The following is a 14,235-nucleotide window of genomic DNA, read 5'->3' on the forward strand; positions in this document are numbered from 1 at the left end:
AAAGCACCCTGACAGTATTAAACCCTCTCAGGCTTGAGAAGTTAAAGTATATACGGGTCTTGAAACATAGGTTTCTGAGTTCCATATGTGGTTTTAGACATCTACATAGAAATATTTACCTGTCATTATTCATCCTCAGGCTATCTTTAATGTAGTTGATTTAGGCTAGCTGTGGCTGCATCTCTCTAATGCTCTCTGCTGGTTGTGATATGAACTGTTGGAATGCTATGCGACAAGAGAATTGAGGGCCATATTTTTTTTCTAATTTGTAACAGATATTATTACATGTTAATAACTACATGGTCTCAGCTGAAGTTAAGTCTACACAGTAAAGTCAAGCTACATGCATGAAACAATCCATGTAGACATTTATTGAGTTTTTAGGCAAACTTCTGTAAATACAACCCAAACATTGGTTTAAAGCTAAACAAAGTCACTGCTTCAAGCCAAATGTTGTGTGTTACTAGAGGCTGTGTTCTCTCTGTGGCAGTGGCATGTCATTAGCAGGGTTCCGTCATGCTAGCACAATGTGCTTGCTTCATGTGACACCATGACACTGTGCACTTGTTGTTCCCACACCAAGGAGTAGAAGGGGGTGGCTCAATGTGTGTGTGTGGCAGAGATAGTGTGTGAGTGAGCGGGTGACAGTGGGGAGGGTGTGTAGTGTGCTGACTGGGTGAAGCCATACATGTGTTCCAGTATGTACCAGCGTTTTGGGCCTTCTAAGGAGAGCAAGTGACATAGGAAGGTGGAAAGAGAAAAAAGAGGGGTTTAGATTTGATCACTTTTCTGACTCCACACAATACCATCTGAAATGTCATTTGCTCAGATTGTCATTTGCTCAGATTGAATCAGTATTACATTATGTCAAATAAAATGTTGTATATAAAAATCGCAACCATGTCATTTCATGGAATCCAACATCTAAATTATTTAATTCAGGCACAAAATAGTAAAGAGTCCTGAACCATTCGTGCATTCCATTGAAGGCCTTTGTGAGTGGAGCATGGGCACCAATACAGAATGACCCCTCTGGCTCAAACAGATGCAAGTATTTTTGTAGGAGGCAGCAGTCCACTGTTGGCAAGCTCTTTAGGCAATATATGACCGTAAGATGAAGTCACAAACATTGCAACTGTAGTCGACTCCCACTCGCCAGGCAACACAGTCAGTGCTTTATGTGGAGAAGTACCAGCTGGTACCAAGGGTTCCTCCGTGTCCTGCTGACTTTATTTGTGGCGCGTCTGAAATCAGGACATGGAACAGATTCATAAGAGCAAAACTGTGAATATCTTCCTTGGCTTTCTGCTGGCTTTATCAATATGTTGTGTTTGTAAGGCCCAAAAACGTGAGTACTGCGCATTGTCTTTCTCTCTTGATGATGTCATCCTGGCCTGTGCACGCACAAAACTTGCGGATGTTTTCGCTCAGACTTTCTTTTCTGGTTGACTGGATTTGGAGACTTGCGTCTTGCATGTCAGAGTGATTTTGACCTGAATAGTATGAAATTTGAAAGGCCTTCAAACTGTTATTTGGTTTCCCATCTGGGATGGGAACAAATAATAGGTTTCCCATCTGGGATGCACATCACTTATTGAAAGTACTGACCACTCTTGATGCCCAATCAAATGTGCTTTTTTTTCATTTAGACCAATGATGTGTGTATAGAATTACTTGAATTTAAGTATTCTGTATACATGAATACATGAGTAACACAACAACAGAACAAGGTGCCATGAGGCCTTCATGCCACCACGGCACAACCTGTGAATATGCCAAGCAATTGCGTACTTATAACTTGTCTTTGTTTTCGTTGTTTCTCGGGCTGTTGAGCAATTTTTTCCCAAAACATTTTGTAATGTCTTTCAGTTTGTACAGTTTCTTCCGACCCTGTATTTATTCAAGAAAACAGCACAGTAGACCTGCTGGTTGCAAAAATCAACTCCAGCGAAGATGTAACACTTACCTTAACAGAAAATCCAGAGGAGGGTTTTTACCTGAAGGGTTCTGAACTCTGGGCTATAAAAGGAATGGATTATGAGGTAATATAAAAAGACAATGTTTTTGTTTTGGAATATTTAACCTCACTTTATTTATCATGTGTCTTTGACCTGTAGGGCTACTTTAGTGACATGCAAAGCTATTGTGTAGTCATCATATGAGATAAGTACACATGCAACTTTGTTCAGAAGGAAAGCTCTATGCAAAACATTTCAGTGACATTGATGATTTTTTGTTCTGCATGCGAGTCTTGTGGAGTTAACAATTTTAAACCCTTTTATTTTATCTCCATCTGCTTCCCAGACCCTTCCCAGTGTAGACTCCTTCTTTGTCCGGGTGCGATGCAACAGAACAGGCTCTAGATCTGTGAGTAGAGATGCCACCTGGACCTTTCTTAGTATCTGGTTTCAATACTTTTGGGCGGTCTGTCAAAAGTCAATGTCTTATTTTTCTTGATTTATGCACACATTTCTGCATTCCATGAGTAGATGAAAAATTACAATATGCAGACCTGCAAGATAAGACTTGTTAGTAAGGTGTTAATGGTTGAAGGGCGTTGCTGTTCCATTTAAGCTTTCTAACTAGACTATTCATCATGCACTTTTCAAGGTGAACGTGTCAATTGAGGTTTTTGTGGAAAATGTGAACGACAATCCACCAAACTTTGCTCAAAACCATTATGTTCTAAATGTGAACGAGGTAAGACGTTTTTAGTCTCTTGCAAAATTACATAAATAAAGGAAAGCTGACCAGAGCTTTAGCAATAACTCTGTCACTCATAGCTTTCCCCAGTCAATAGCAGCATTGGACTGATAGAGGCCACAGACATTGATTCTGACCTACTGTACTACCGACTGGAATCAGCGATGGTAAGATAATATTTTGCTTTCTATGACCATACTGTATTTATCATTTCCTCTGGATTAAACAATTTCCCTTTATTTGCAACTTGTCTTTATTATTATTATTATTACTACCAGGACAGGTATTTCCGACTAGAGAATGTGAACACTCCAAAGATTCTTGTGCAAAACATTCTGGACTATGATGCAATCCAAAAGATTTCCCTTGTCTTGCATGTGCAGGTAATGTCATTTTGAAGACGTATTGGTTGCTCAAGTCTATAACATGGTAATATTAATTAATAACAATGCCACATTGTCTGTGGATGCAACATAGACCAACTTTAGTTTAAGAATAAATAATAATAAATACAATTATAAAACTGTACCATGACAATGTTTGACTGACGTTTTTGTAATTCAATATTTAACAAACACCACTTCCCCCACCGAGTTACATCTGACCTTTGACCCTAAGTTACATCATTCCCCAGGACACCTATAATGGTTCAGCTTCCAGTGAACCCTTCTTCACTTCAGTCACCACTATAACGGTCAATGTTAAAGACATCGACAACCGCCCACCATGGTTTCAGCCCTGTGTACGGACAACCATTGGCCCAGCCAAGCTGTGTGTCAGCACAGGATACAAGGGCAAGGTCAACCTCACAGAGAGAGAGGTAAAGCCCATTGCTTCTCTTGACTTGTTTCACAACTAAAATGCTTCATCACAGGATTAAATAGTACCCTGTTATACTGATGAAGAGAGCTCATATAAAATATTTATCATTCAAATATTAATAATTTGCTCATGTACTGTAGTTAACAACCTACATTTGAAACATGCCAGAAAATAAAAAAGTGACTGAAATCACACCTTACACAACAGTAATTGTAAATGATCTCATTCGACAGGGCTCTAATTATACAGCAATTAATTTGTTAAATGAAAATCTGTAACATTCCATACTAGGCATGATCTGAAAGAGGTGTGAGTCTCAAAATAATTTTCATGTTTCAGACATGAGTTCACACAATGCTTTTCATCCATAGGATGGAGCTTTGGCTTTGGAGCCTGGTCCTGTATATGCCAAAGATGGGGATAGAAATAGAAGTGAGCAGATCAGCTACAGAATACTCAGAGGTAACTGGATGAATGGCTCTTCTAAAATACATTACGAAAATTAAACTTATAACAATATCTTATTGACAATATGTTGTGTATATTTTCATCTAGGGAACGAGGGCAACATTTTCCAGATTGATGAGGAGACTGGCAACATAACCATGGCCAAAGCTGCTGATATCGTAGGACTGATAACTCTCACTGTTCTGGTAACAATGTTATAATTTATTTTGTATGTGTGTTTTTACATCAGTGTAACGATACAGTGAGGATTACCTGGTTCTACAGCATCACTATCCCATCACTTCAGCCAGGAAGTGTTTGATTAGACATGTTTGCTCATTTAACTTTTGTTTATTCATTGTTCTCAGTGGAGAAAAAGCATCTGTACTGTTGGTACTAATATTCAAGGGCATACTTATGAAATAGCTAACCAAAGAAACTTAACTACTAGTTACGTTAGTTCCTAATAACTAATTCTATTTGGGGTGTAAGTTTGTTTTAAGTTAGAATGGCAGGGCGCTAATGTCAAGAGGAATTTGAAAAGTCTGAAAAGTCATTGGTTCTTCAAGGCTTCCCAGGTCACAAACAGAGACCAGTTTGCCACCACAGCAGTGACCATCGAGGTGATGAAGAAGAGCAGAAATCCTCCTCGCTTCGAAAAGGACCGCTACGAAGGCTACATCTACAGCAACTCAGTACCCGAGAGCATGATCCTCCGAGACCGCACTTCCAACAGGCCCTTCAGAGTCAAGGCACTGGATGAAGACTTTGCAACTGTAGGAATTGTCTAATCAGGCTTAGGATAATCAATTTGTTATTAAAATCAAGTCTTCTGCAAGAAATCAATCAGACACGTCTCTATGTCTCTCTAAATCTGTTACTTTTCTCGCATTTTTTGTTTCAGGGTATCAACCCAGATGTGAAATATGAGGTGCAGTACAGCAGTTATGTCAATGTGACGACCGAGGGTTTTGTGATTCTGAAGAGAGTTGTCAAGACAGAGTCATTTGCATTGCAGGTCTGAGATACTTTGTCAACAATGTGTTTTTTTCATGAATTCAATGACATCAAAATGTTTTTGATTACATTAGGTTTTCTTGTTAATGTTATCATGGATGAGTAGCTGCGTGCAGTGGATAGCTCAACAGGGGAATTTGGTACAACTGCCCTCTCCGTCCAGGTAATACCAGGTAAGACAATGAGTGACACAGAGAAAGGTAAATATCATGTGGAATTAAAGCATTCCTGTACATTGGTCATGTTGATATACACTCTGGTTAGCAGACAATATAATAGAAATCCTGTTAATAATTCCCAACTAGGGTGGTTAATATCATTGTTTTCACTGTTCACTGTGAAATTGTAAGTTTGTAGGCTTGTTGCAAGACAATTCCTAGAGCACCACTCTATTCATTGTCACTTATTTCCCTGTTGACCTTTGCAGCAGTGGCAGTCCCATCCCCCTCTGGAGCAGGCTACCGTGCTGGTGACATGGCGCTTCTGGGCCTGATCATGGCGGCCGTGTTGGTCCTCTGTCTCATTGTGATTGGCTTCCTGATCTCTCGTCTGAGGAAGGGGAACACTAGTTTTCATAAGCTATCTGAGGTCAGCACTCTCATCTGAGTTACGCTTCAAAACACTTTTTTCTGCCATTTCCCCAAATACCTTATCTCTCAATTGGTGAGGCAGTTCAATCGTGTCAGTAAGTTGAGTGCTGAACTGCCTACAAGCAAAGGGATTATCCTCAATGGCTGCATAAATATTTATCAGACGAAACACACAGAAGGGCTCTCTGTTAAAGAGAATAAATGAACCTACAGGAACGTTCCGAAGGCTGTAGCATCTGTGGCTGTGAACAATGTGCCCATGTTGTATCCTATGGTTCATTAGATACTGTATTAATGAGATCCTCTCACCTTCTGTCCATGTAGTGTTTGGGCCCTTGTCTGCGGTTTGGTCAGCCCCAGGGTCAGCCCAAGGACACCATGCAGTACACCAATGATGGCTTCCAGAATGAGGGCGACATGGGCCGTGGGGGCTCCAGGCGTCTGGAAACAGCCAGCCCCAGGCGTACGGTGCCCCCAGCTCGAGATAGAGTGATCCCCATGGAGCAGCGAAACCGTCATTGCTCTTCCTGTGGAGTATATGCTAACCACGTAGGCAAGGCTCGACCGGCTAGCTTCTCTGGGAGAGGGGCAAGACAGGGAGAGGAGTACGGAGTGAGATCAATCCTCAGCAAGGAGAGGAAGAGGGACGAGAGGCAGAAGACTGTGTGGTTCAAGGAACATGAGGAGTCTTCGGAAATTGAGGTTGAGATCATCCCAGACTCTCTGGGCCAAGAGGAGAAGGCGGCGGACGAAGTGGATGAGGAGGAGATGGAGGGGGGAGGTGAGAGCATGGCTACCCAGCAGACAGATTTGGGTGACGGGCAAGGGGAGGTGACTGGGGGGCCTGTTCAAGAGCCTAAGGATCAACTCATTGCTGACTCGGCAGACGGGGACAAAGGGGACGAGAAAAAGGAAGCGGAGGGCTGAGATCATGAAAGCAATGAAAGTCTTCGAGCCTTAAAGAGAAAGCGTTTTACATGAAAAGTCGCTTTTGTAGAGATTGGACACAATGGATAAAATGCTGTTTTCATTTCACTTTTTCAATGATTTTTTGTAACAGTTTTTCACACTCCATAAAGGCTCCTGATGAAGCAGGACAGACTCAAGGAGACACTATTTATTTCTGGTGGGAATATCCTATATTTGTCAGCGTCTTTGATAATATTATAACCATCCTTTACATAGTATGTGTAGACAGTAAGTCTACAAGAGTAACAAGAAACAAAAGACAAGAGTACACAAAAGGGGGAAACCCATTACTGCTCAGTTCCGAAGAGTAGAAGTCTAATTTCAGATTTAGTTGTGAATGAAGTAAATGTACCGTAGTAGCGTTTTATAAATCATCTTAATTATCATGGAGTTTTACTAATGTGAGAAAAGACTTTTGGGGGTAAACAGGCATTTTCACTTTGCCACAACATGAAGTCTGGGAAGGAGGGAAATTATATCTACTGAATACTACACATGGACATAGATGTATATAACACATTTTGGGGTCTTGGGGCATTGTTTATTGTATCTGCAGATCGTATTTATTAAAAAATGTGTCAAGACACCCACGTATTGATTCAAACATTTATTGCAATGGAAATAGGTTTGTCTTTGGCGGTGTGATTATGTCTAAGGGGGAACTCCCTGCCTTGGCGCATAGCTAGCATTCAAGTCCTCTGAAGGGGAGGGTCTGGACCTTCAATTAACACACTTTAGGCTGAATGCGTGAGTGATGTCAGCTGATGATACGACGCACCACTTTCCGAACTAGCTCCGCCCATTTCTCATCAAGAAACTCACTTATTGATGAAACCATTTATTACAATGGAAACAGATTTGTCATTGGCGGTGTGGTCATGTCTAAGGGGGAACAATGTTTCAACTGCCTTGAAGCTAGCATATCACAAGTAAAACAAGTAAGTAAGGGTTGGTAGTTTATGAAGTACACACATGAGACCAAAATATCATCCCCAAAAACTGCATATCCACACTACGGCTCATATGACCTACAATATGGTACAGTCAGGCAACACACGTCTTTTCCCCCCACTACAACGCCTCTGTGTACAGTCATCTTGTGATTGTGTTTGTGATTGATTGAGAAGGAATTTGTGAGAGAAGAATGGACAATTCCACCATCACTGACAGCTGTTGACAAATATTGTCAATTATAATAGAGTTATCATTCACATGGCAATTAGTTTGAAAGTGTGGACTGGTATAATGTATACTGTTTTTTAATTTGTAATTTATAATTTGTATTTGCCTTTCAATTTGCATTAAAAAGCATCTGCTGTCAGTGGACCCACATGCACATCAAGCTAATGCCATGTGACTAGTACTTGTCTGCATTCTGATAGATTTCAAAATACCCATCTTGTGCGAGTCAGAAAGACTGTCAGTTTGCAATAAAACTAACAGTGACTGAGCCCCCTTTAGAATCACTTCTGTATTTATTTTGAACCCATGATCTTAACAGTTTTACAGTTATTTGTTTTCGTTTTGGTGTAATTGATAATCACTGTCTGTCACATTTAAGCATGTGATTCCTCCACATTACATTTGAAATTACATACAATGAAAGCGTGCCATAACTTTGTCAAACATTATGCCACTTTTTGTTCTTTCGCATTTGATCTAGCCTCTGTAGTACTGGAACGTAAATACAATAAAATACAAAAAAAAAGTAGTTCTGGAACGTCACCCGAATCACATGCTTATGACTCAGCGCTACCACCAGTTGATAAAAAGGCTGTTGTTGTTGATCACAGAAGTAGAACTGCGAGGTCATTGTGCTGGTTTGGAGTTGTCATTTGCGCAGCACAGATAGTTTACCTGCAGCTGTATAATGAAGATTTTATACCTGTGTCTGTTTGCGGCACTTGCTTTGACAAATGACGCCCTTATTCGGTAAGTCACATTGGCTTACAAGTTAAGCTAGCAAGCTAGCTCCAGTTACATGTCAAGCAATGCTGTTTCGTTGTTACCTAGCTAGCAAGCTAACTAGCCTAGCTAGCTTTATTAATTAAATGATCTAAGCTAGCAATCAGTTACGTCTCCTTTTAGCTGACAGTCAGTCAATAGAAGTTGACTAGCCTCTATATGAACAAAAATGTAACGTCAAAGTTGAAATTATGAATTGTGTTGTATTCTACCGGCGAACTAGCCTATTTTTTCCTTAGTACATATAGCTATAGTAGTTGTGTGTCATATTACCAGTACAGTAGTAGCCGGTTAGTTGGCCGTATGTAAAACTATTAAGATAGCTAACTAGTTATTTGCCCTTTTTACTTAACCTAGGTGTTACTGCGCAATAAGTGCACACACTTTTAGTGAAAATCTGTGTTTCTGCAACATATTTTTAGACAAAGTTTGTTGTGTAGTTAACTGGCAACTTGACGTGAATGAAGGTACAGTGACAGGGAGCTTCTGTGCTGTTGTCTTTGTCGTGGAAGTCATTAAGGCAGAAACCTTGCTAGAAGTGTTAGGCCCAGGTTGCAAACAGTGGCCAGCCAAATGCAGCTCTTTTCGTTGGCATACCAAATAACAGGACTTGGGAACTCTTCCTTTCCCTTTAGGTTTCCAATGGTCTGATGGTCAAGGTCTGTTGAGTCAGTGCCACAGAGAACTGCAATAAGGAAACAGTCCGAGAGAAAGAATACAATGTCCAGTGTGACTGGCTATGAAGCTTGCTGACCAGAGTTTCAAACAGATGTATTACACGCTCTTCTCTTTCTGTTCCTCTCTTAGAATTCCGTTAAAGAAATTCCGTTCCATTAGACGTCAACTAACCGACTCTGGAAGAAAAGCTGAGGAGCTTTTGGCTGGGCAACACTCCCTTAAGTACAACTTTGGCTTCCCATCCAGCAATGGGCCCACTCCAGAGACCCTGAAGAACTACCTTGATGTAAGCTGCTCCCCACTCAACTAAGCAGTGACTTGTGGGCTGTTAGTCTTTCTTTTTCCTTAATGCACTATTTTGAAGCTAAAAACCAAGCAGTAGGAGAAAATGCTACAAAGACTTGCTTGTGTGGCAACCTGTCTGGCCTTCCTTGTTAATCCTCCTTCACAAATTGGAATAGTGCCAGTAAAGCCGACTACCTCAACATTTATAAATTGTAAGATTTCTGCTCCGATCAAATTTTACATTAGTCTTAGGTGGTAATCTTTTTTGTAGGGGTGTGACCTTGGTCATATGACTGGTGACTCAGATGGGACTGCTGATCTGTAACCTTTCTTTTTCCTGACCCGTTGACACAAGCTAGGTTTAGGATATATAGATGTATAAACAGTACTGTATATATGCTGCAGTATAAAAGTGCAATGTTAAGAATTTGTCTTTTTAATTTAATTTTCTCAAACAATTTTTGCTTACTTTTTAATTTATTTGTTCATAAGACTTTTCCACAGTACTGTTGTATATGCGCGTGTGCATAGTGTAATAGTAAAAAGTGTTGGAGGTTTAGGCCTCTGCAGCTTTTCTACAACAATAGATGATTCCCAATCACATGATAAACCATTCAGTCCTGTGCTAATCACAGGGCATGCATCTAACCCCTGTCTGCCCCTGTCAGGCCATTTAAATACAGGGTAGCTAATGTTGAGAAGCACTTTTAGTCATTTTTGCTTAAATACTTAACTCTCGGTAGTAATCCGGTTCATATGTTTTGGAGGACTTTTAAGGGACGGGCTCTCTCTAAAATTGCTAGGTTCTCAAAACGTACCCATCTTGCCTTTAACCAAGTAAAGATAGCCTTTTGTAATCTGTTGGAAGAAAGCTTGCATGTATTGTTTTTCAATGGAGAATGTTTTTTTAACCAAACAGCGATAACTTAATCTAGAAAATCTGGTTGAATATTGTCTAGAAAGCCTATTAGTCATTAAGTAATAGCCCTGTTTTGCATACAGTCATGTGAGGAGGAAATTGAGTCAGGCGTAGGAAGTGTCATAATTTTTTTTGCTGAGAAATGTGCTTTGTGCCAGTAGCATACCATTGGAGCATTTTTAGGGGGAGTCAGATGGCTGAGCGGTGAGGGAGTCGGGCTAGTAATCAGAAGGTTGCCGGATCGATTCCCCGCCCCGCAAAAATGACGTTGTGTCCTTGGGCAAGGCACTTCACCCTACTTACTTGCCTCGGGGGGAATATCCCTGTACTTACTGTAAGTCGCTCTGGATAAGAGCGTCTGCTAAATGACTACATGTAAATGACTGAACACAATGCTTGTGTTGTTTTTTGTGTTTAGGCCCAGTACTATGGAGAGATTGGCCTGGGAACGCCTGCACAGCCCTTCACTGTGGTGTTTGACACAGGCTCTTCCAACCTGTGGGTACCCTCAATACACTGCTCCTTCACTGACATTGCCTGTTGTAAGTATGCTACACAGACTTGGAACTTACACTGACTCACGCACACACAATAGCTGAGCTCAGGACTATTGAGTAAGGCAGTGAACCTGAAACCTGAAGCTTGTTATGCAAAACACTAACAGTGCGAATTGTCCCCTCACAGTACTTCACCACAAGTATAATTCTGCCAAGTCCAGCACATATGTGAAGAATGGAACTGCTTTTGCCATCCAGTACGGCTCTGGTAGTCTGTCTGGATACCTCAGCCAGGACACATGCACGGTATGACAACCACAACCATTGATAGGTTGTTTATGCTTGATTGAGAGGATGTGTAAACACTGGGTTGGTTACTGTGAGACTTTTAATGACTGCATGGTCTCTTTCTTTGTTGGTCACTCCCTCTCTGCATGTGCCTGTCTCCTTTTGGGTTGTCAGATTGGTGACCTTTCAATTGAGAAACAGGTGTTTGGGGAGGCCATCAAGCAGCCTGGGGTTGCCTTCATCGCTGCTAAGTTCGACGGCATCCTGGGCATGGCCTATCCACGCATCTCTGTGGACGGAGTGGACCCCGTCTTCGACAACATTATGAGCCAGAAGAAAGTGGAGCAGAACATCTTTTCCTTCTACCTTAACAGGTGACACAGAGACGAGCGCTCTATTTTAGGTGGAGAATAATATGATAATATGGGGGGAATTCTGAACAGTGAACACAACTATTTGTGTGCGGGCGCATCCAGGAACCCTGATACTGAGCCTGGTGGTGAGCTACTGCTGGGAGGAACCGACCCCAAATTCTACAGCGGAGACTTCCACTACCTCAACATCAGCCGCCAGGCCTACTGGCAAATCCACATGGATAGGTCAGTAAAGATGATTAGGCATTTCGCTCTCTTCATATTTGTGGGGGGGTACATTATCTCTTTTTTTTTTTTTAATAAATATTTCGGTAATATATTACCGATTACAGTTAGTAAAGCAGTTCAAGTTCCCAGTTGTGAGACTGGATGTGGAACTGTGTTTCAGTATGGATGTGGGAAGCCAGCTGGCCCTGTGCAAGAGTGGCTGCGAGGCTATTGTTGACACAGGCACGTCCCTCATCACCGGCCCCGCGGCTGAGGTCAAGGCTCTGCAGAAGGCCATTGGAGCCACCCCGCTCATTCAGGGAGAGGTATGGATCTGAAGTTCCTTTACCAAACTGGAGAGATCGACTGTATTTGTTTTCAAATTCCTATCTCATAGCATACTGGCCTAATATAGATACCGAATTGTGTAAACATATGTGGTAGTGCTGGGTTTATTTCATACAATGCTCTGCATTTGAGATGGCCTGCTTAGTTAAAAACTGTATTTCTAAGTTCACTAGGGGTTCTTCAGTGTTTCATTTATGAGGTTTGTCTTGTGTTGTTGTAGTACATGGTGAACTGTGACAAGATCCCAACCCTTCCCATCATCACTTTTAACCTGGGTGGACAGGCCTACACTTTGACCGGAGAGCAGTACGTACTCAAGGTGAGGAGAACATTGGCTGAGATGATCAATTTTCAGGGAAGACCAACAGGGGGCCGTAGTGTCCATCTCCATAAAAATAATCCAGTGGAAAACCTACTCAAGTGGCATGTTGTATCATGGACAAAATAAGGATTGTGTTTTGACTGTTAATTATTATTAAGAAATATTGAGGTAATTATATTTAGATGATCGATCATAGGGCTTTGTGTCTGACTGAATGGATGTGCGTATCCTTCACCTCTTTAGGAGACCCAGGCAGGCAAGACCATCTGTCTGAGTGGATTCATGGGTCTGGATATCCCCGCCCCAGCTGGGCCCCTGTGGATCCTGGGGGATGTATTCATTGGCCAGTACTACACTGTCTTTGACCGTGATAATGACAGAGTGGGCTTTGCCAAATCCAAATAATCTTAATGCTCAAGAGGAGCAAAGTTCTTCGGTACGGTATGCTTTAAAAAAAAAATGTTTAGATGAGATCAAAATTTCAAAGTATCAATGCTACACAAGCGCTTGTTGCTTTTAAGATCTGGAGTAGCAATAGTTTTGTGTATATTTAAAATGCACTGAGCAGAATTTCTTTTGTCTAGTTATTTGTGGATGTGTGGAGAAAGAACATGGTTATACTGGATAATGTGGCGCACATGATCAGGGATTATGCGATGGTATCAGCAATGCCCTTAACATCTGTGTGATCTTTTTTTTTAAAATCAGGGATGAATTTTAAGAAGCAGAATTTTAAATTTGTTTTAGTGTATGTATTTAGACAATGTACATCTTGCTACTGACTTTTGTGATGTACGTCAAATGATTTGAACTGAATAAAACAACTAAAATTAAACATACTCATGCTTGTACTTAGCAAACAAATATATTTTAATTATTTCAATACAACCCATAGAGCAATCTCAAATGACAGATTAAAAAAGAACAAACAGCTGCTTAAAGACAGCTGATTTATGATTGGGATGGCATTTCAGGATGAAAGTGCATGGCCTATTGGCCTGACAAGGACCTATTTCTATAACGAGAAAGCTGCCCTACACACTGGCTTGGCAGTAATCTGTCTTAATCCTCATCTTTCTGTTTTCTCATCATAGAGGTGAGATATGATACTCCCGTGTGTCATTTTCTAGTGAATGTGCTCAATGTGGATGCCTTTTGGGGTGTGCAGACGGTGTTAAGAGTTTCATACGTTTCTACTTACATTCCCTAATGCAATATTGTGGAAGGTGATGTATTTGTTATTTAAAGTGAATTTATGAACTGCTGTCTTGTACTTCTACTTAATACAGTAGTTGTAGATCATAACAATAAAGGAAAATGGATCAATGTTATGTTACTGAAATACATTTTAAATTAAGTAAATGTAGTAAGTAATTAATAATATTAATGTACATTGATAGTTGAACATTTTTATATTTGTTTATCCATATTATTTACTGTATTTATCCTAATTTCAATATTAGTGTATAATAGAAATGTCAATGGATGCACTTTGTGTATCATTGATAATTGCAGGTCTCTGTAGAGTCCTAATTCAATGGGTGCTATGTTTTTACTAAAGTTGTCTGACATCAAAACATGGATAGATGACATATCCACATCCTATGGTCAAGATGTTACTTGCTCTAGCCAATGCTGACCATAACACTGTGCACATCACTTCGGAAGCTGTCGATCAGCGTCAACCTAATTGGATCAATGAACATGACCAGTTAAGAAGACAGCTGGTGTTGTCACTGAAGACGCCTCTGTAAGGTCAAACAAAGCTGAAAAAGTTCACAGGGCACTTATTTTTACCTACTTT

The 14,235-nt window shown here is 40.8% G+C and overlaps 2 protein-coding genes across 2 annotated transcripts; both read left to right on the forward strand.

Annotated features, from left to right (window-relative positions):
* Positions 1 to 1,133: 1,133 nt before the first annotated feature.
* On the forward strand, positions 1,134 to 8,207 carry cdhr5a (cadherin-related family member 5a). The gene is made up of 14 exons (XM_047042154.1): positions 1,134 to 1,348; positions 1,870 to 2,042; positions 2,305 to 2,367; positions 2,611 to 2,700; positions 2,784 to 2,870; positions 2,982 to 3,086; positions 3,338 to 3,523; positions 3,897 to 3,987; positions 4,081 to 4,178; positions 4,542 to 4,748; positions 4,877 to 4,990; positions 5,096 to 5,162; positions 5,417 to 5,577; positions 5,904 to 8,207. The coding sequence occupies exons 1-14, from the start codon at positions 1,258 to 1,260 to the stop codon at positions 6,504 to 6,506; spliced, it is 2,136 nt and encodes a 711-aa protein (XP_046898110.1). The 5' UTR covers positions 1,134 to 1,257; the 3' UTR covers positions 6,507 to 8,207.
* Positions 8,208 to 8,281: 74 nt separating this feature from the next.
* Positions 8,282 to 13,266, forward strand: ctsd (cathepsin D). The gene is made up of 9 exons (XM_047042155.1): positions 8,282 to 8,480; positions 9,321 to 9,477; positions 10,814 to 10,937; positions 11,080 to 11,198; positions 11,355 to 11,554; positions 11,657 to 11,779; positions 11,943 to 12,087; positions 12,330 to 12,428; positions 12,675 to 13,266. The coding sequence occupies exons 1-9, from the start codon at positions 8,419 to 8,421 to the stop codon at positions 12,834 to 12,836; spliced, it is 1,191 nt and encodes a 396-aa protein (XP_046898111.1). The 5' UTR covers positions 8,282 to 8,418; the 3' UTR covers positions 12,837 to 13,266.
* Positions 13,267 to 14,235: the final 969 nt, after the last annotated feature.

The sequence above is a fragment of the Hypomesus transpacificus genome, chromosome 19 (assembly GCF_021917145.1).
Source record: "Hypomesus transpacificus isolate Combined female chromosome 19, fHypTra1, whole genome shotgun sequence".
NCBI lineage: Eukaryota > Metazoa > Chordata > Actinopteri > Osmeriformes > Osmeridae > Hypomesus > Hypomesus transpacificus.